General features: G+C 43.1%; 2 protein-coding genes across 2 annotated transcripts; one reads left to right on the plus strand and one right to left on the minus strand.

Annotated features, from left to right (window-relative positions):
- Positions 1-1,218: 1,218 nt before the first annotated feature.
- Positions 1,219-9,330, minus strand: ttc5 (tetratricopeptide repeat domain 5). The gene is made up of 9 exons (XM_085350847.1): positions 9,179-9,330; positions 7,288-7,420; positions 6,979-7,190; positions 3,134-3,284; positions 2,950-3,041; positions 2,626-2,829; positions 1,779-1,993; positions 1,520-1,664; positions 1,219-1,433 (listed from the first exon to the last, which is right to left on the minus strand). Exons 1-9 carry the CDS (start codon positions 9,239-9,241, stop codon positions 1,314-1,316), a joined length of 1,335 nt encoding a protein of 444 aa, XP_085206973.1. The 5' UTR covers positions 9,242-9,330; the 3' UTR covers positions 1,219-1,313.
- A 367-nt stretch (positions 9,331-9,697) lies between these two features.
- On the plus strand, positions 9,698-14,899 carry mettl3 (methyltransferase like 3). The gene is made up of 11 exons (XM_085350848.1): positions 9,698-9,887; positions 11,043-11,233; positions 11,326-11,790; positions 11,903-12,078; positions 12,749-12,962; positions 13,077-13,264; positions 14,037-14,075; positions 14,158-14,266; positions 14,432-14,497; positions 14,580-14,692; positions 14,774-14,899. The coding sequence occupies exons 1-11, from the start codon at positions 9,785-9,787 to the stop codon at positions 14,892-14,894; spliced, it is 1,785 nt and encodes a 594-aa protein (XP_085206974.1). The 5' UTR covers positions 9,698-9,784; the 3' UTR covers positions 14,895-14,899.

The raw sequence follows: 14,899 nt of genomic DNA on the forward strand, positions 1-14,899 counted from the left end.
TACACCTAACACTTATCTGTCGCTTAACAAAAAGCTTTCAGGTGCAATCACTTTTTCCTCATTTCTGTATTTAAATATAGGATTATAAAGTAATGAAGAGTTGTAAAGCTTTAAAAGAGAAAGTACAAATGGATCATTTCACATTTCTGTGTCATCAGATTCACATAATGAATATTGATGATTTGCAATAATCATTAAGAAACAGTATAGGTGGCCAGTCGGAGGATTTATTAGAGAAAGAGGCACAACACCACTGGATCCTCAAAGTTTCATAACATCAGAGATGAGGGAGAAGAAAAACTTTAGGGGAAGAGATTTTTAAAACTTTATTTTGGAACAAAGATTTTATGGGATTTTTCAGGTTTATCAGATTCTGCTGTTTTCCACTACATGCAGCATGACCATTTAAATGTATCTATTAATTTACATAATGCTACAAAAGATTTGCTTCTGGAAACACTTCATGCAGTGCTGTGGAAATTTAATAGCAATAATCTGAAGTAATCATTTCCTGTATGACTTTATCAGCCTTTCCTGTTGTAGTAGAGGAATTTTGGCCCACTCTTCTTTATAGCCATGCTTCAGTTCATTGAGGTCTGGACTTTGACTGGGTCACTGCATAATCGTGTAGTCCTGTAGAAAACCTTCATTTTCACATCACTGTATGCATCCTGTTATACAAAGCAGGAAGCCTTAAACCTGAGCTGTGATCAGTTCTTTATTGGGATCCAAGATGTGATGTGAATGAGTTTTTCACTGCAAAACCAAAGCAGTGCAAGCCAGGCCATAAAAACTGGTTTGTGGAGACATGAGTTACAGTGGATAGACAGCATGCTGAAAGTTGATCATCAGGCCATGTCACAACTTTAAATTTAAAAAAAAAAAAAAAAGTTAAAAATCATAATGACAGCTGAATTTAATTCAGTTGCATCAGTTTCACCAAGGGCTTTGTTACATTACTACTTTTAACAAAAAAAAAACAAAAAAAAAAAAAGTACTACTTATGGGACAACTCAAAATGTCTTGTTTTTGAGAACTTTAGTTTTAACATACAAGAAAAAAAAAAAAAATACACTTAAAACACTTTTTTTTTTTTTTTTAAACTGAGGTCACAACTGTCACGTCACAGGTTCTTTCCTTTACAGATAACCCACGTTCGGCCCCACACCCACAGAGTATAAAAAAGGTTTATAAATACAAAGAAATGTAACACGGTGTCCTATTTACAGATCTGCATAAAACTGCTACAAATGCTTCAAAATCCAGCAAAGAGAGAAAACGAGAAAGCTTGGTCCTTGGGCTTTCAGTCTGCTTCACTCGCTCTGAGGCTTGTAGCTGACGGAGGCAGCGATCTGACTTTTAACGTTTTGCTTCTTGCCGTTGACGATGAGCAGCAGAGGAGAGTCCACTCGTATACTTCTAAAATCAAGTGACTGGTAGAGAGGACAGGAGAAGGTCACATACTCAGTCAGACATTATTGCGTTGATTGTAAACAGCATTCATTAATGCAACACTTACCTTATCTTTATGGGTTATACTGTGTCGTTTAACTTGAGGTTCAGGAATGACTACAGAATCTCCTATTAGGACGCCCCAGCTATCTGCTGTGTTGTAAACCATCACCACTATACAAGTCTCCTCACTGTCCACCATGCCAAACGTACTGGAGGAAAAATAAAAAAGAAGATTGTAAGATTTTACATTACTTCACTTTTACAGCCAGAGTCAAGCTGCACGTGCATTAAAGGACCATTACTGTTAAATAAGATTCTCTTACAAGGCCATGCGACCCTCAGAGGCCAGGCTGAACACCACCTTCCCCAGAGCGGCCACCCCAGCATTGTGGCCATGTGTCAGGGAGGAAAGTGTCCGGGGTTCCAGGCTGCCCACACGGCCTGCCGGGGAGCGAAACTGAGGAGACGAGCAGGGGCCCAAAGCAGACGTGTTGAGGTTCGACAGCATCGTCCGTAACCGGCGGGCTTTCACCTTCCCCTGAACACACAAGGCAGACTGAAGCTTAAGGGAAAAACTAGAGTCAAATGTGCTCTTTGCTGCCATCATGTGGTAAAAAACTGACTTGTATGTCACTCTGATAAGCATTTATAACAGTGGAAGCAAACAGGCTCAAAGGTCATGTGCTACTCATACACATAACTACGACTAACAATAAAGACAACGTGTGTAATACAAAGATGACATTAAAGAAATTATGTGATCTTAAAATACTTGAATTACGTTTAACCACTTCAGTTAACTCTACTCTTCTTTTCTTTTTTTAAATCCATACTTGACTCAATGACATGATTTCTGTAGCCATTATTTTGTGTCAGGAGTAGAGAGCTACATCATTTAGATTACCCTTTTACTCTAGACAGATATCGCTTTGCTGCCACTGATTACATGTCAATCATTAACATTTTGGAGTATTACCGAGTATTTTACAGCATCAGCATGTCAGAGCATACTTAGTCATTGATAATATTAAATCTGGTGGTGGCTGATAAACCACCTTGGAGACTCTTAGCACGACCAAATCACAGCATGATTTTCACCGACTTCTTTTCTGTACGTTTTTGTAACAGGACATAAACAGTATGCCGGTACTTTTGTAAAGAGTCTCCTACCTTGTTCTGTAGGAGTTCGGTCACTTTCTCCAAATATTCCAGCAGCTGCTTCTCTCTCTCTGGTGGCTCCTTCCAGCCGGGGTCGAGCTCGGCGGCTCGACTGTAGCCGGCGAGCGCAGACCCGTACATCTCCTCGTACTGGAACAGTGTGGATCTGTTGAAATGCAGCTCTGGGTAACAAGAGGCAGCTCGATCCACCGTCTCCTACACAGGAGGAAAACGGGAATAAAATACAGATGCGCATGTTGATTATTTATTTACGGTATTCATTTTATTATTTATCGGTATTCCCTCTGGTGTGTATCCGTTTAAGTCTGTACTCACAGATTGTGTGTAGGCACTTAGAGCTTGTTGAGATAGCTGGGGATTCTGTCCACAAGTGAAAAACAGCGACACGTAGGCATTTCCCAGGATATCTGTAAAAACAAAGGCAGAACGACATGAATTAATGCCCCAACAGTCTTTAGCATCTCTAACAAACAGCACAGTCTGTCTTCACTCTACTCACACCAGGACGTCCCATCCTTCACGTCCAGCTGCACGGCCTGCCGGGCCATGTCCACGCTTTCCAGCACCTGCTTGCCGTGAGCGTCGTTGTCAGCCGCGGGCAGCTGCCTCAGCACCATGGACAAGTTACGAAGAGACACTTTGTTCTTGCTCTACAGAGGTGGAAAACAAAACATACTAACATGAATGAATCCTAACAGAAAGGATAGGAGAGGTTATCTGGATTAATGCTCAGAAATAGCTTTTAAATTCACCAGATGTTGTTGCAGAATACTTCAGTGGAAGTACTGATAGGGATTGGGAAAGCAGGCATATTTCTCCCACATTGGCTGTCTGTTTTATCCAGAATTGAATTAAAAATCCTGCTCCTCACAAACAAAGTCTTGAATAATCAGGCTCTCGTCTTAAAGACCTCATAGTACAGCATCGCCCCGTTAGAGCTCTTTGCTCACAGACTGCTGGCTTACTTGTTGTTTATTAGCTTATAGTTAAGCATAGCTGGATCAGGTGACCCTGAACAATCCCTTAGTTATGCTGAAATAAGCTTAGGCTTAAACTTCCCATGATTCACTGAGCATTTCTTCTTCAATCCCTGCTTTTCACTCACAATGTGCTTATACACCACTATTGTATCAGTCAATTTTCATTATTAATCTCTGGCTCTCTTCCACTGTGTCACTTTTATCCAGTTTCCCTCCCCTCATCCCCCACAGGTCACAGCAGATGGCTGCTCCTGCCTCAGTCTGGACCTGCCAGGGGTTTCTTCCTGTTAAAAGGGAGTTTTTTTCTTCCCACTGTCAGGTATTTTAGTACCATGGTAGCATTTACTGGATATTGTTTTATAGTGACATTATACAGGAAAACTCTGTCATTCAATAAGGCCCCTTTGTTTTAGTTATTTTTCTCTTTGACCCAAGAATTGATGTGTGAGAATCACAGGCTGGTACAAGGTTGAAATACCACAGAGATCACTCCCTCAGCTACATTAGTTTCTTAATCTTTTAGACGCCTGTTGAAGGCCAAATGGTTTGTTTCAGATTTCACTAATGTAAGAACTCTTTGTTTTGTGCCTTGAAAATATGTCGCTGAGATAATCACAATTGTAGCTGAACTAATAAACTACACAAAGGATGCTTCTTCACCCAAGGGCAGGAAGACGCTGCCTTATCTTGGTCTGTACTGGTTTAAACTGATAAATCTGCTGTCTCATGAATTTTACCCTCTATATAAACTGTTGTACTTGTGAATAAAGTTGAGTCAATTTGGGAAGACAATCTGAAGCAGTCTCTGTTTTCTTGTTCTCCCAAGCTGCTCCCGAGCTCGTACTAACACGCTGAATGGCATGCTTGAATATTGCTTGAGAATATATTTGACTGTGTTACAGACTAAGGGACATTCTCTGCTGATAGACGTCCACGCCTCGAAGGAAGTCGATCCACGGATTAGGCCCTGGAAACAGTTTCCTTCAGTCACCAAGTGCTTGCTCAAAGGGGGAGCGTCTGACTGGGAGTTTTCTCTGTATTATTGCAGGGTCTTTAATATAAAGCGCCTTGAGTGATTTGGCACTATATAAATAAAACTGAACTGAACGACAGTTTGGCATTTTAAAAATGTGGTAGATTTGTTTTTGACAATATGGCTACATGTTTTTAGCAAACAGCATTATGTTTTTATACAGTATTATATAGGGAGGTGAGAATAGAGCCGACGAGTTGAATCTGTTTTTCAATAGATTCGACACCACAGTGTCTGCTCCCACCCCCACAACCTCACCTGCAGTCAGCCTGGAATCCAGAGCCACACCACTGTGCCAGCCTCTCTCTTCACATGTTGCCTCCTGTGAGATTCCTGACACCCCTCCCCCACCCATCACCTTCACTCAATACCAGGTTGAGATGCAAATGAGGAGACTTCACTCAGGCAAGTCTGCTGGACCAGACGGAGTGAGTCCCCTTGTCCTCAAGGCCTGTGCCCCCCAGCTGTGTGGAGTCTTTCATAAACTGTTTATGCTGAGTCTGAGTCTGCAGAGGGTCCCGGTGATGTGGAAGACATCATGCCTCGTCCCTGTACCAAAGACGCCACGTCCCAGTGGCCCCCAGGATTACAGGCCCGTGGCACTGACCTCCCACATCATGAAGACCCTGGAAAGGCTCATCCTGGACCAGCTGCGACCCATAGTAAGACCACATCTGGATCCCCTTCAGTTCGCTTATCAGCCTCGTCTCGGAACAGAGGACGCCATCATCTACCTGCTCAATCGTGTCTACACCCATCTGGACCAGCCGGCGAGCACTGTGAGGGTCATGTTTTTTGACTTTTCCAGTGCTTTCAACACCACCATCTTCAGAAGTTTTCTGATGACTCTGCGGTGGTTGGATGCATCAGCAGGGATGATGAGACAGAGTACTGGGCTGTGGTCGACTCCTTTGTCACGTGGTGTGAGCAGAATCATCTGCAGCTCAACGTGGCAAAGACCAAGGAACTGATCGTGGACTTCAGGAAGACCAGGAAACACTTGACCCCTGTTTCAATCCAGGGGGTCAGTGTTGACATTGTGGAGGACTATAAATACCTTGGAGTACACATTGACAATAAACTGGACTGGGCTAAAAACACCACAGCACTTTACAGGAAGGGCCAGAGTCGTCTCTATTTTTTGAGGCGACTGAGGTCCTTCAACATCTGCCAGAAAATGCTGAGGATTTTCTATGAGTCTGTGGTGGCCAGTGCGATCCTCTATGCTGTTGCATGCTGGGGGAGCAGGCTGAGGGTCGCAGATGCCAACAGACTTAATAAACTGATCCGTAAGGCCAGCAATGTTGTGGGGATGGAGCTGGACTCCCTCAAGGTGGTGTCGGAGAGGCGGATGCTGTCCAAGATAAAGACAATGTTGGATAACACCTCCCACCCACTCCATGACATGTTGGTCAGTCACAGGAGCACGTTCAGTGAGAGACTGAGATTACCCATGATGCACCACTGAACGACACAGGAAATCATTCCTGCCTGTGGCCATCTCCCTGTACAACGCATCCACTTAACACACTGTTTGCTGCTACAGCTACACATGTTTCTTTTCCAACTATTTATTTATAAGTGACTTATGTATGTATGTATGTATATATATGTATATATTGTACTATTCTTAGTTAGCGTATTGTCTGTCTTGTCTTAATGTTGGTTTAAAATGGAGCACTGTAACAAAAAATAATTTCCCCCAGGGATCAATAAAGTATTCTGATTCTGATTCTGATTCTGATTAAACAGAACACAAAAGTGAAGTTATTGAATATTTTCTTTGCTTACTAAAGTATATAAAGGTCTTTTTTTGTATTACTGATTCTTGTGGTGTGAATGGACGAGTCTGAAAACTTTCCAGCTTTACCAAAGTCAACAACTACCCATCACACACGTCCAAAGAGCTGAACAGATTGTTCAGATAACTAACTATGGTTGCGATTAAAGCGTCAGACCAACAACTATGGAGATAATGAGCTAATATAATATAATAATCTAACAGATCTGTCTGCCTGAGCAGAGATCAGCTGCACACAAACCAATTTGAAGTGGATTTTGTGTTTCCTGGTTTGGGTTCAATGATTAGAAATGTGGAGATTGTTTCACCAGTAACTGGAAACTTGGGTCATATCACATAAACTGAAAATGTATTAATATGTGTATAACAATTATTCATAATAAAGTTTGAATTACAAGAGATTCCTGGGATAAATTGTGGGGGAAAAAAAAAAAAATGGAGTAACCTGGTAAAAGCAGGAGTGTTTGCAGGTATGGAATGTGAGAAGACAATAAACCAAAGAGGACAAACCTTCCTTTCTCCATCATTACCTGCTGTAAGGCACCAGTGAAGCAGTTTTTGGCACCGATCAGGTCTCCTTTTTTCCAGTACTGCTCCCCTAACGTGTTCCAGCCCTCCACCAGGCCAGGCTGCAGCTTCACCGCGCGGGACAGACACTCCTCTGCTGCAGCACTGAAGTCTGGAGCCACGTTCAGACATCGTCCCTTTTGCAGCAAGAACTCGGCTTTGTGTTTAAAGGCGTCTGTTGGAAGTTGTAAACGGAGCAGTTGTGAATGAAAGCCTGCAAATTAACTCACTTTTTTTTTTTTTTTTTTTTTTAAATTTAAAGAGACCCTTACCTTCTTTTTCCTCCAGCTTCTTCAGCGTTTGTGCCATCTCCTCTGCTACGTCGCTGTGTTTCCGTCCTGCATCCTCCACACTGTGAGTCTCAAAATAACAATCTCTGAACTTATACAGCTCATCCACCAGCTCCTGTCGGGAGAGAAGACAAGAAACAGACATAAAAATAGATCAAAAACACATTTCTCTTAACCACATCTGCCTGTAGTACAACACTGAGACACAACAACACATCAACAAATACTGCTGAGGAGTGAAACTACCCGAGTAACTAATAATTTAACTAGTACTAACAGTTTATACTACACTTGCGAATGTTCTGTGCAAAAGTCTGTAGCCACTGCAGATTTCTTTACACCACGTTAGAAAACAGGTGTACAGCGATTTATTAAAATTAATAAACATATATGGAAATACAGTATACAAAGGCAAAAAAAAGGAGTCTTTGGGAATAGTTCTTGTGGCTTCTTTAATGACATTCAAAGCTCTTCTTTGGATGCTGGCTGCCTTTTGTTCTGTTCTCTGTGAAGATGATCCTAAACCCCTGAAGAAAAACAATGGAGCCACTGCCCATCAGACTTTTTCCACATGGATCAAAATATGACGGTATTATCAGTGTTCAGAATTTCACTAATTTTGATAAGATCGTCAACATCACTGGCTCTCATCAGTACATACTAACAATGATTTGGACCAAAAAACACTGTCATATGTAAAATTTGGGTTCATCACTCCATCAGACCTTTTGCCACTGATTTTCAGTCCAGTTGTTACGTATGTGGGCATACCGCATTTTTCCTATTTCTTAAGTACATGACTTTCAGTTACTGTTCCATCTACTATACGTCCACCACTTGTTCAGTTTCCTTATTTTTCTTAAGGACACACTGCACACCATGCATGAGATATAGCATAGTTTTACGCTAATACCTCTTTGGGAATCGCCCATTTGTGCAAAAATACCGTTTTCTGTCTGTCAAGCTGTTATCTTTCGCGTTTTCCATAGATACGACTAAAGAAGTTGGAAGAAATTATGCATTTTTGTGACAAGCTGCTGATAAAAAAAGTCCCTAAAGATACAATTAAAAATTGGTTCTTTGTCAACATGTTTGTTATGTGTAGACATGACAGCATTTTCAGGCTTGGATGATTCACATTTCACTTTGGAGTCATTTAAACAAACAAACAAAAGCATTCCTATGAAAATGGTCAGGTATAAGATCTGGACTGGAAAGGGGTGAAAAAGGAGCCAATATCAAAAGACCTCCATAAAACCTGGAAAACTATTGCTCAAGACCACTGAAAATATTAGTACAAGACTTTTGTGCGGTATTGTGTTACTGCATGTTCACTGTTAGTTTTTTCTCGTTTTCTAAGTTAACCATACTTCGCTCCTAAGTGAACGTCTGCTACACAGTACTCCCAGAGTGAAATATTGGTATTGAAATAGTTCGTTTTTGTAACATTATAAGGCACGAACCATCGAAGGGCCTGCAGAGAACAAATCAGTACAGCTGCACTCCTCATCCTTGGTGCACTAAACCAGAGGCACCCTGACAATGTGGTGACTCAGCAAGAAGCGCACAGATCAAAGCAAAGCGCGAATATCAGCCCGTTATCTGGTGGTTTAAAGCTGTGGTGTGAAACATCTGTGGCCAATCTAGCTACAGAAGGGTAAGTGTGGCACTCCTGCACCTGACATAGCAGAAAACCTTAAAGCTACTACAAAAAAAATCTGTTCTTCGGCGTGACAGCTGCAGCCAGCTGTTGTTTCTGGAGACTCCAAGGAAGCAACACATGACACCGTCCTCACGGGAAGCTAGCCGGGCACAAAGGCTGGAGACAGTCGGAGCATTTGAATAAATGTGTGATTCCGCTGAGAAGAGTTACCTTCATAATCTGCAGCTCGTCTTTGTTTTCCACAGCCTCACCACTCTTCTCCTCTTCCGCCATCTTTGCGTTAGACCATGGAACAGCAGCAAAATCTGACAGCGAGCTGGAACAAAATGCGCCAAGTTACTTAATAACTATTAGATATTAGTCTATACGGTATGTCTGCTGCCACAGAAAGGTAATTACTTTAAGGAAGCATCGCGAGTGTAGTCTGTTTCAGCACAGAGGAAACGGGCTTTTAATTTCGGCGACGCCGGAAATTGAAGTAGTCCGTACTGAAAACGAATCCGCCTGGAAAATTAACAGATGAAGTTTAACGTGATGACTGATTTAGCTACCAACATGCCACTTTCGTAGACTGAGATATATATGTATTATATTTTACATCATATACCCTCAATCCTAAAACCACGACAAATCACTACGAAAGCGGAACGTTTAATCCCAATCAACCCGTGTGCTACCCGACACACGTTTTTGTGTTGCACCGTACCCGCTTCCCTCCAAGGGTGGACTGGATTCAACTTTTGTTTAGTTTCCCGGACACTCGGTGCTCGGTGAGGCCAGTATTGGTGTTTTTCCTGCAGCTGAGTCCAGCTCGTCATGTCGGACACATGGAGCAACATCCAGGCGCACAAGAAGCAGCTGGACTCTCTGCGGGAGAGGCTGCAGCGACGGCGGAAAGACCCGGCTCAGATGTCCGCCGGTAGGTTCAGGCCGGGCAGTGCCAAGCTAACGCTGGTATTGATACCAAAGGGGTAGTTCCCCCCATATATTTAACTTTACGTATCTTAACTCAGGTCTGCAGCGCTCCATCTAGACTGTGTAAGCTGCCGTGTTATGGCGATATCGTTTCCCTCTGGTGCTCTAAGCGCCAAATTACAATTAGAAAAGCTTACTAGAAACAAGGAAAGAAGGGGGGGGGGGTTTAATTCTGTGATTGGTTTAATTAAAGAACGTAATATAGTTATTACTATGTCTGAACTACACCTTTCAACCATATCACTGGTGTCACTGACGGTGTGGCAAGATGTAAATAAACATCAGTGGGTCCCCTCTCAGCTGAGATCAAAGTTAGTTCACTGCACACACGCCAGCCTCTCCATCCTGTCTGCACTCTTGTCTCTTGTCTTTTGCTTTGATGGTGTATTAAGTTAATTGGGGGTTTTAAATCGGATTCGAAGCGCTTAACGTGTATAGGATAAAATGATTGTGTTTAGATGTGATTGAAGTGTTCGGTAAATCTTGAAAAGCACAGAAATGCGCTCCAGTCCATTCATTTAGTAGCTGATTTAATTGAGCGAATTTGCCTTCGCTGGCAAAAGGGGACCTGAGTTTTATCAAATGAAGGTGGGGTTTTACTCGGTTGTTGTTGGACACTAACAAAATACTGTGTTCATTCTTGCTAAATGTGATGCAACAAAGACATTACTATCTATATTATTGATCAGTCAGGTATTCTGTTACAGATAACCAGTAAATTTAGCTCAGAGTATCCAGCAGTTGTAGTAATTTGCTATAAAGCTGCCTAAGCTCATTTGCTTTGATGCCATGCTGGGGATGTAGCAGTGTATATCAACAGTACAAGCGCTGGACATTTACCGATGGCAGTAATTGATATAAGCTGAAAAACTTTAAAGCAGTTCTGCTGTTTCACTATGAAGATTTCCCTAATTCCTCAAAACAAAAAGGAGTAACAAACAACAACAAAGGATGATTCTTGTACCATTAAATTAAACAACTATTTTTATAATTACTTAACCTTTTTATCTGAAAGTTATGAAACGTTTCAGGAATTTAAAATGGGAAATATTGACAATTTTCTCTGAACTTGATGCTTCATCCTTTGTTGTCCCCTCAGATGGTGGTGGCAGCACAGACGGTACCACAGTCAGGAGTGACAGCCCTGCCCCAGCAGCTCCGTCCACCTCGCAGGAGGAAACAGAAAAACCACCAGACCCTGAACTGGAGAAGAGGCTGCTGGGATATCTGTCTGATCTGAGTCTCACACTGCCAACAGACTCCCTTTCCATCACAAATGAACTCAACAGTGTGAGTTTTTGTCTCCGGTGCTCGTGTTATCCTTGAACTCAGTGATGTGGGTTTATTTTTGACATCTCTGTTTTGTTTGCTTCTCGTCACAGTCAGAAACAGCCGTTAGTCACGGCTGCATCCAGAGCCTGCTGCTTAAATTCTCTGCTCAGGAGCTCATCGAGGTCCGAGAGCCCACCTCGGCTCCTTCTTCTTCTACAACTTCCTCCTCCACATCAACCCCCACGGTGGTCATAGCTGTGGACCACACAAAACTTTGGGCTATGATTGGATCTGTAGCTGGAGCCCAGAGAACTGGAGTCAAGAGAAAAGCAGAAGACCAAATGCACAGCAAAAGGGCTGCAGGCTTCTCGCCCTTGCTTCAGAGCTCTGCTTCTCCTCCTCACTCGTCAACCACATCGCTGACGCCAGCCTCCTCCTCAGAGCCGGGGCCTTCGGCGTCAGGGAGCGGGACGGAGAAGAAGGGCAGGAGCAGTAAAAGCCAGTCGTCTCATTTGGACATGGAGATCGAAAGCCTCCTGAACCAACAGTCCACCAAGGAGCAGCAGAGCAAGAAGGTAACAGAGAGTTTTTATTGTTGTTGTTGCTGTTTTTGTTTCTTTTGTAACTGATTAAAAATCGGCGTTTCGTTACTGCTGCAGTTATCACGTGACTCTCTTTCGCATCCAGTTAAGCCGAGAGATTCTGGAGCTGCTGAACGCCAGCACAGCCAAGGAGCAGTCCATCGTGGAAAAGTTCAGATCCCGCGGCCGAGCTCAGGTCCAAGAGTTCTGCGATCACGGGACCAAAGAAGAATGTGTTCGCGCTGGAGACACGCCTCAGCCATGCACCAAGTTACACTTTCGGTCTGTATTTGCTTCACAAAGTCTGACACTGTTACAGACAAGTAACTGTAACTAACAAGACTGAAAGTTTATTTCCCTGACAGTCCTGGATTGTCCAAATCACGAGAATACAGGCTGCTGTGCTACAGCTAGAAAAGAGCGTATCATAAATATGGGAAATTCTAGCTGACCTGCTAAGTACATTTACCCATTAATTGCTTTGTTTTTCAAGTATAGCAAACATCCATAAGTGTTTGAGTAATACTCTCTTTGGCCTCCAGGTGGCACTGTGATTATGCTAAATACTGTTTGATATAAATATGAGACACACCACGTTTTGAGAGTGTCCTGCTCATACATGTGTCTAATGTGCTGCACCAGAAGTTTTATTTTGCATCATTTTAAGTTTTCTAATACATAAAGTTTGGAAAACTGTCCTACATAAAAAGCCACTATTATGTTCATGTGAACATAATAGTGTTCACATGAACATAATAGTGCCCACTATTATGTTCATGTGCCCACTATTATGTTCATGTGAGCATTTAACAGCTTAAACCTTGCATTAACCAGCCATGCACCAAGTTACACTTTCGGTCTGTATTTGCTTCACAAGGTCTGACACCTAAATGCAATTTAGGTGTCAATTTTTTTTTACTTTGTGATGTTAACTTTATGTTTTGTCATACAGTCGCATCATCAACAAGCACACAGACGAGAGCCTCGGCGACTGCTCCTTCCTCAACACCTGTTTCCACATGGACACCTGTAAGTACGTCCACTATGAGATCGACAGCCCCCCGGAGACCGAGGGGAACCTGCTGGGGCCCCAGGCGGGGACCACAGAGCTTGGTCTCCACGCAGGGGACGCCGACAGCAATGTGGGCAAACTCTTCCCTTCACAGGTGAGGAGGAGGATGGGGATGATTTAAAAGAAGCCTATGAGACTGGACGCATTCGTGTGTCATAATGTCTTTTAAAATCGTAAAATAGTGTGATTTATGTGCTTTGGTACTCAGTGGATCTGCTGTGATATCCGCTACCTGGACGTGTCCATCCTGGGTAAGTTCGCCGTAGTGATGGCTGACCCTCCCTGGGACATCCACATGGAGCTGCCCTACGGTACTCTGACTGATGACGAGATGAGAAAACTGAACATCCCCATCCTGCAGGATGACGGCTTCCTCTTCCTCTGGGTCACTGGCAGGTAACTAAAAAGAAGTCCAGAAATCTGGCTCAGTTAGCAGGACAGCTGACCACTTTATGTCAACATTTAACTCATAGCTGAATGTTTCATTTGATCTACAAATTAACGCCCCTCAGCCTGTTTAAGTTAAACTTCTAGAGAATAATGGCTGCTTTTTTTCCTATGAAACGCTTTCCCTTAAGATGAGACTTCACCTAGTTCACTACAATTTAATATAAACGTTTTAAAGTCTAGATTAGATAAATAGATCGATAGATAGATAGAAGCTTGGGCAACAGACAGTCATTGACAGAATGAAAGACTGGGTAAAGAAATGGGGCATGTCGTCATTCAGCAAGGCTCTAAAGAAGTAGACTTTTAGCTGGGAACAAGGTGTTTAAGTGAGCAGTGCACATATGCCCAACATTAACATGTGGCGGTGATGGGGAAAACCTGGTGGCTTAGTTTGCATTGGCTTAGCAAATAAATCTATCGAACAGGGAACTTGCACAATGCTTCTCTGTTCTCGTTAATATGACATCGGCCGCACGGTGCCAGATCTCTACAGTTTTACATTCACTCGTCATAAATGATGAGAAGCCCGGTCAGTGTTTGCGTACAGCTCTTCACTCAGCTTCAGCACGACAGGAAGCTGGCACTACTTTGTGCTGCTATTCAGGTTAATTATTTACCCAAAGAAGGTAACTACATGTCTGACAACTGATATTTCCCCCAATCCTAAACATTATTCTTAGAAATGGTATTCAGACTCAACGTTCTCTTCCTGTTTCAGGGCTATGGAGCTGGGCAGAGAGTGCCTCAGCCTTTGGGGGTAAGTTTTGCCTTTCTGTCAACATCGTGTCATATTTTTCCCCTTATTTTTTAATCATTCAGCCTTTATTCTCCTCTCTCAGTTATGAGCGTGTGGATGAAATCATTTGGGTGAAAACCAACCAGCTCCAGAGAATCATCCGCACCGGCAGGACGGGTCATTGGCTGAACCACGGGAAGGAGCACTGCCTGGTAGGTTTGAACCAATCTCAGTGTTATACTGTGAGGACGGTCCCGTTGGGGTTCGGGCTCGAGGAATTTAACCTTCAGCAACTTTTTGCTTTTGTCGTTCTTAACCGTCCAGTAGCTGAAATAGCTGAACCTGTGTTGTCTCATTCTAAACGTGTTTGCCTTCAGGTTGGTGTAAAAGGAAACCCGCAGGGGTTCAACAGGGGTTTGGACTGTGATGTCATCGTGGCAGAGGTAAACAGCTGTAAATCCTCTGTTATACGTGGTGTCATTACCCATAATTCCTTCAGCCTGAGTCATGTCTGTGCGCTCTCAGGTCCGCTCCACGAGTCACAAGCCAGACGAGATCTACGGCATGATAGAGAGACTCTCACCCGGCACCAGGAAGATTGAGCTCTTTGGTCGACCCCACAATGTCCAGCCTAACTGGTAACATACCATCATGCTTTAATTTAGAGACCAGCGAGCTGCTCTACACACCTCACAATGTCTGTGTCATTTCCTGTCCAGGATAACTCTCGGGAACCAGCTGGACGGCATTCATCTGTTGGATCCCGAGGTCGTGGCTCGGTTTAAGAAACGTTATCCAGACGGCGTCATCTCCAAACCCAAAAACATCCAGTCATCATAACTGCT

The sequence above is a fragment of the Diplotaxodon limnothrissa genome, linkage group LG3, assembly GCF_057381915.1.
Source record: "Diplotaxodon limnothrissa isolate DT_005_m linkage group LG3, D_limnothrissa_male_GT1.1, whole genome shotgun sequence".
Classification (NCBI taxonomy): Eukaryota; Metazoa; Chordata; class Actinopteri; order Cichliformes; family Cichlidae; genus Diplotaxodon; species Diplotaxodon limnothrissa.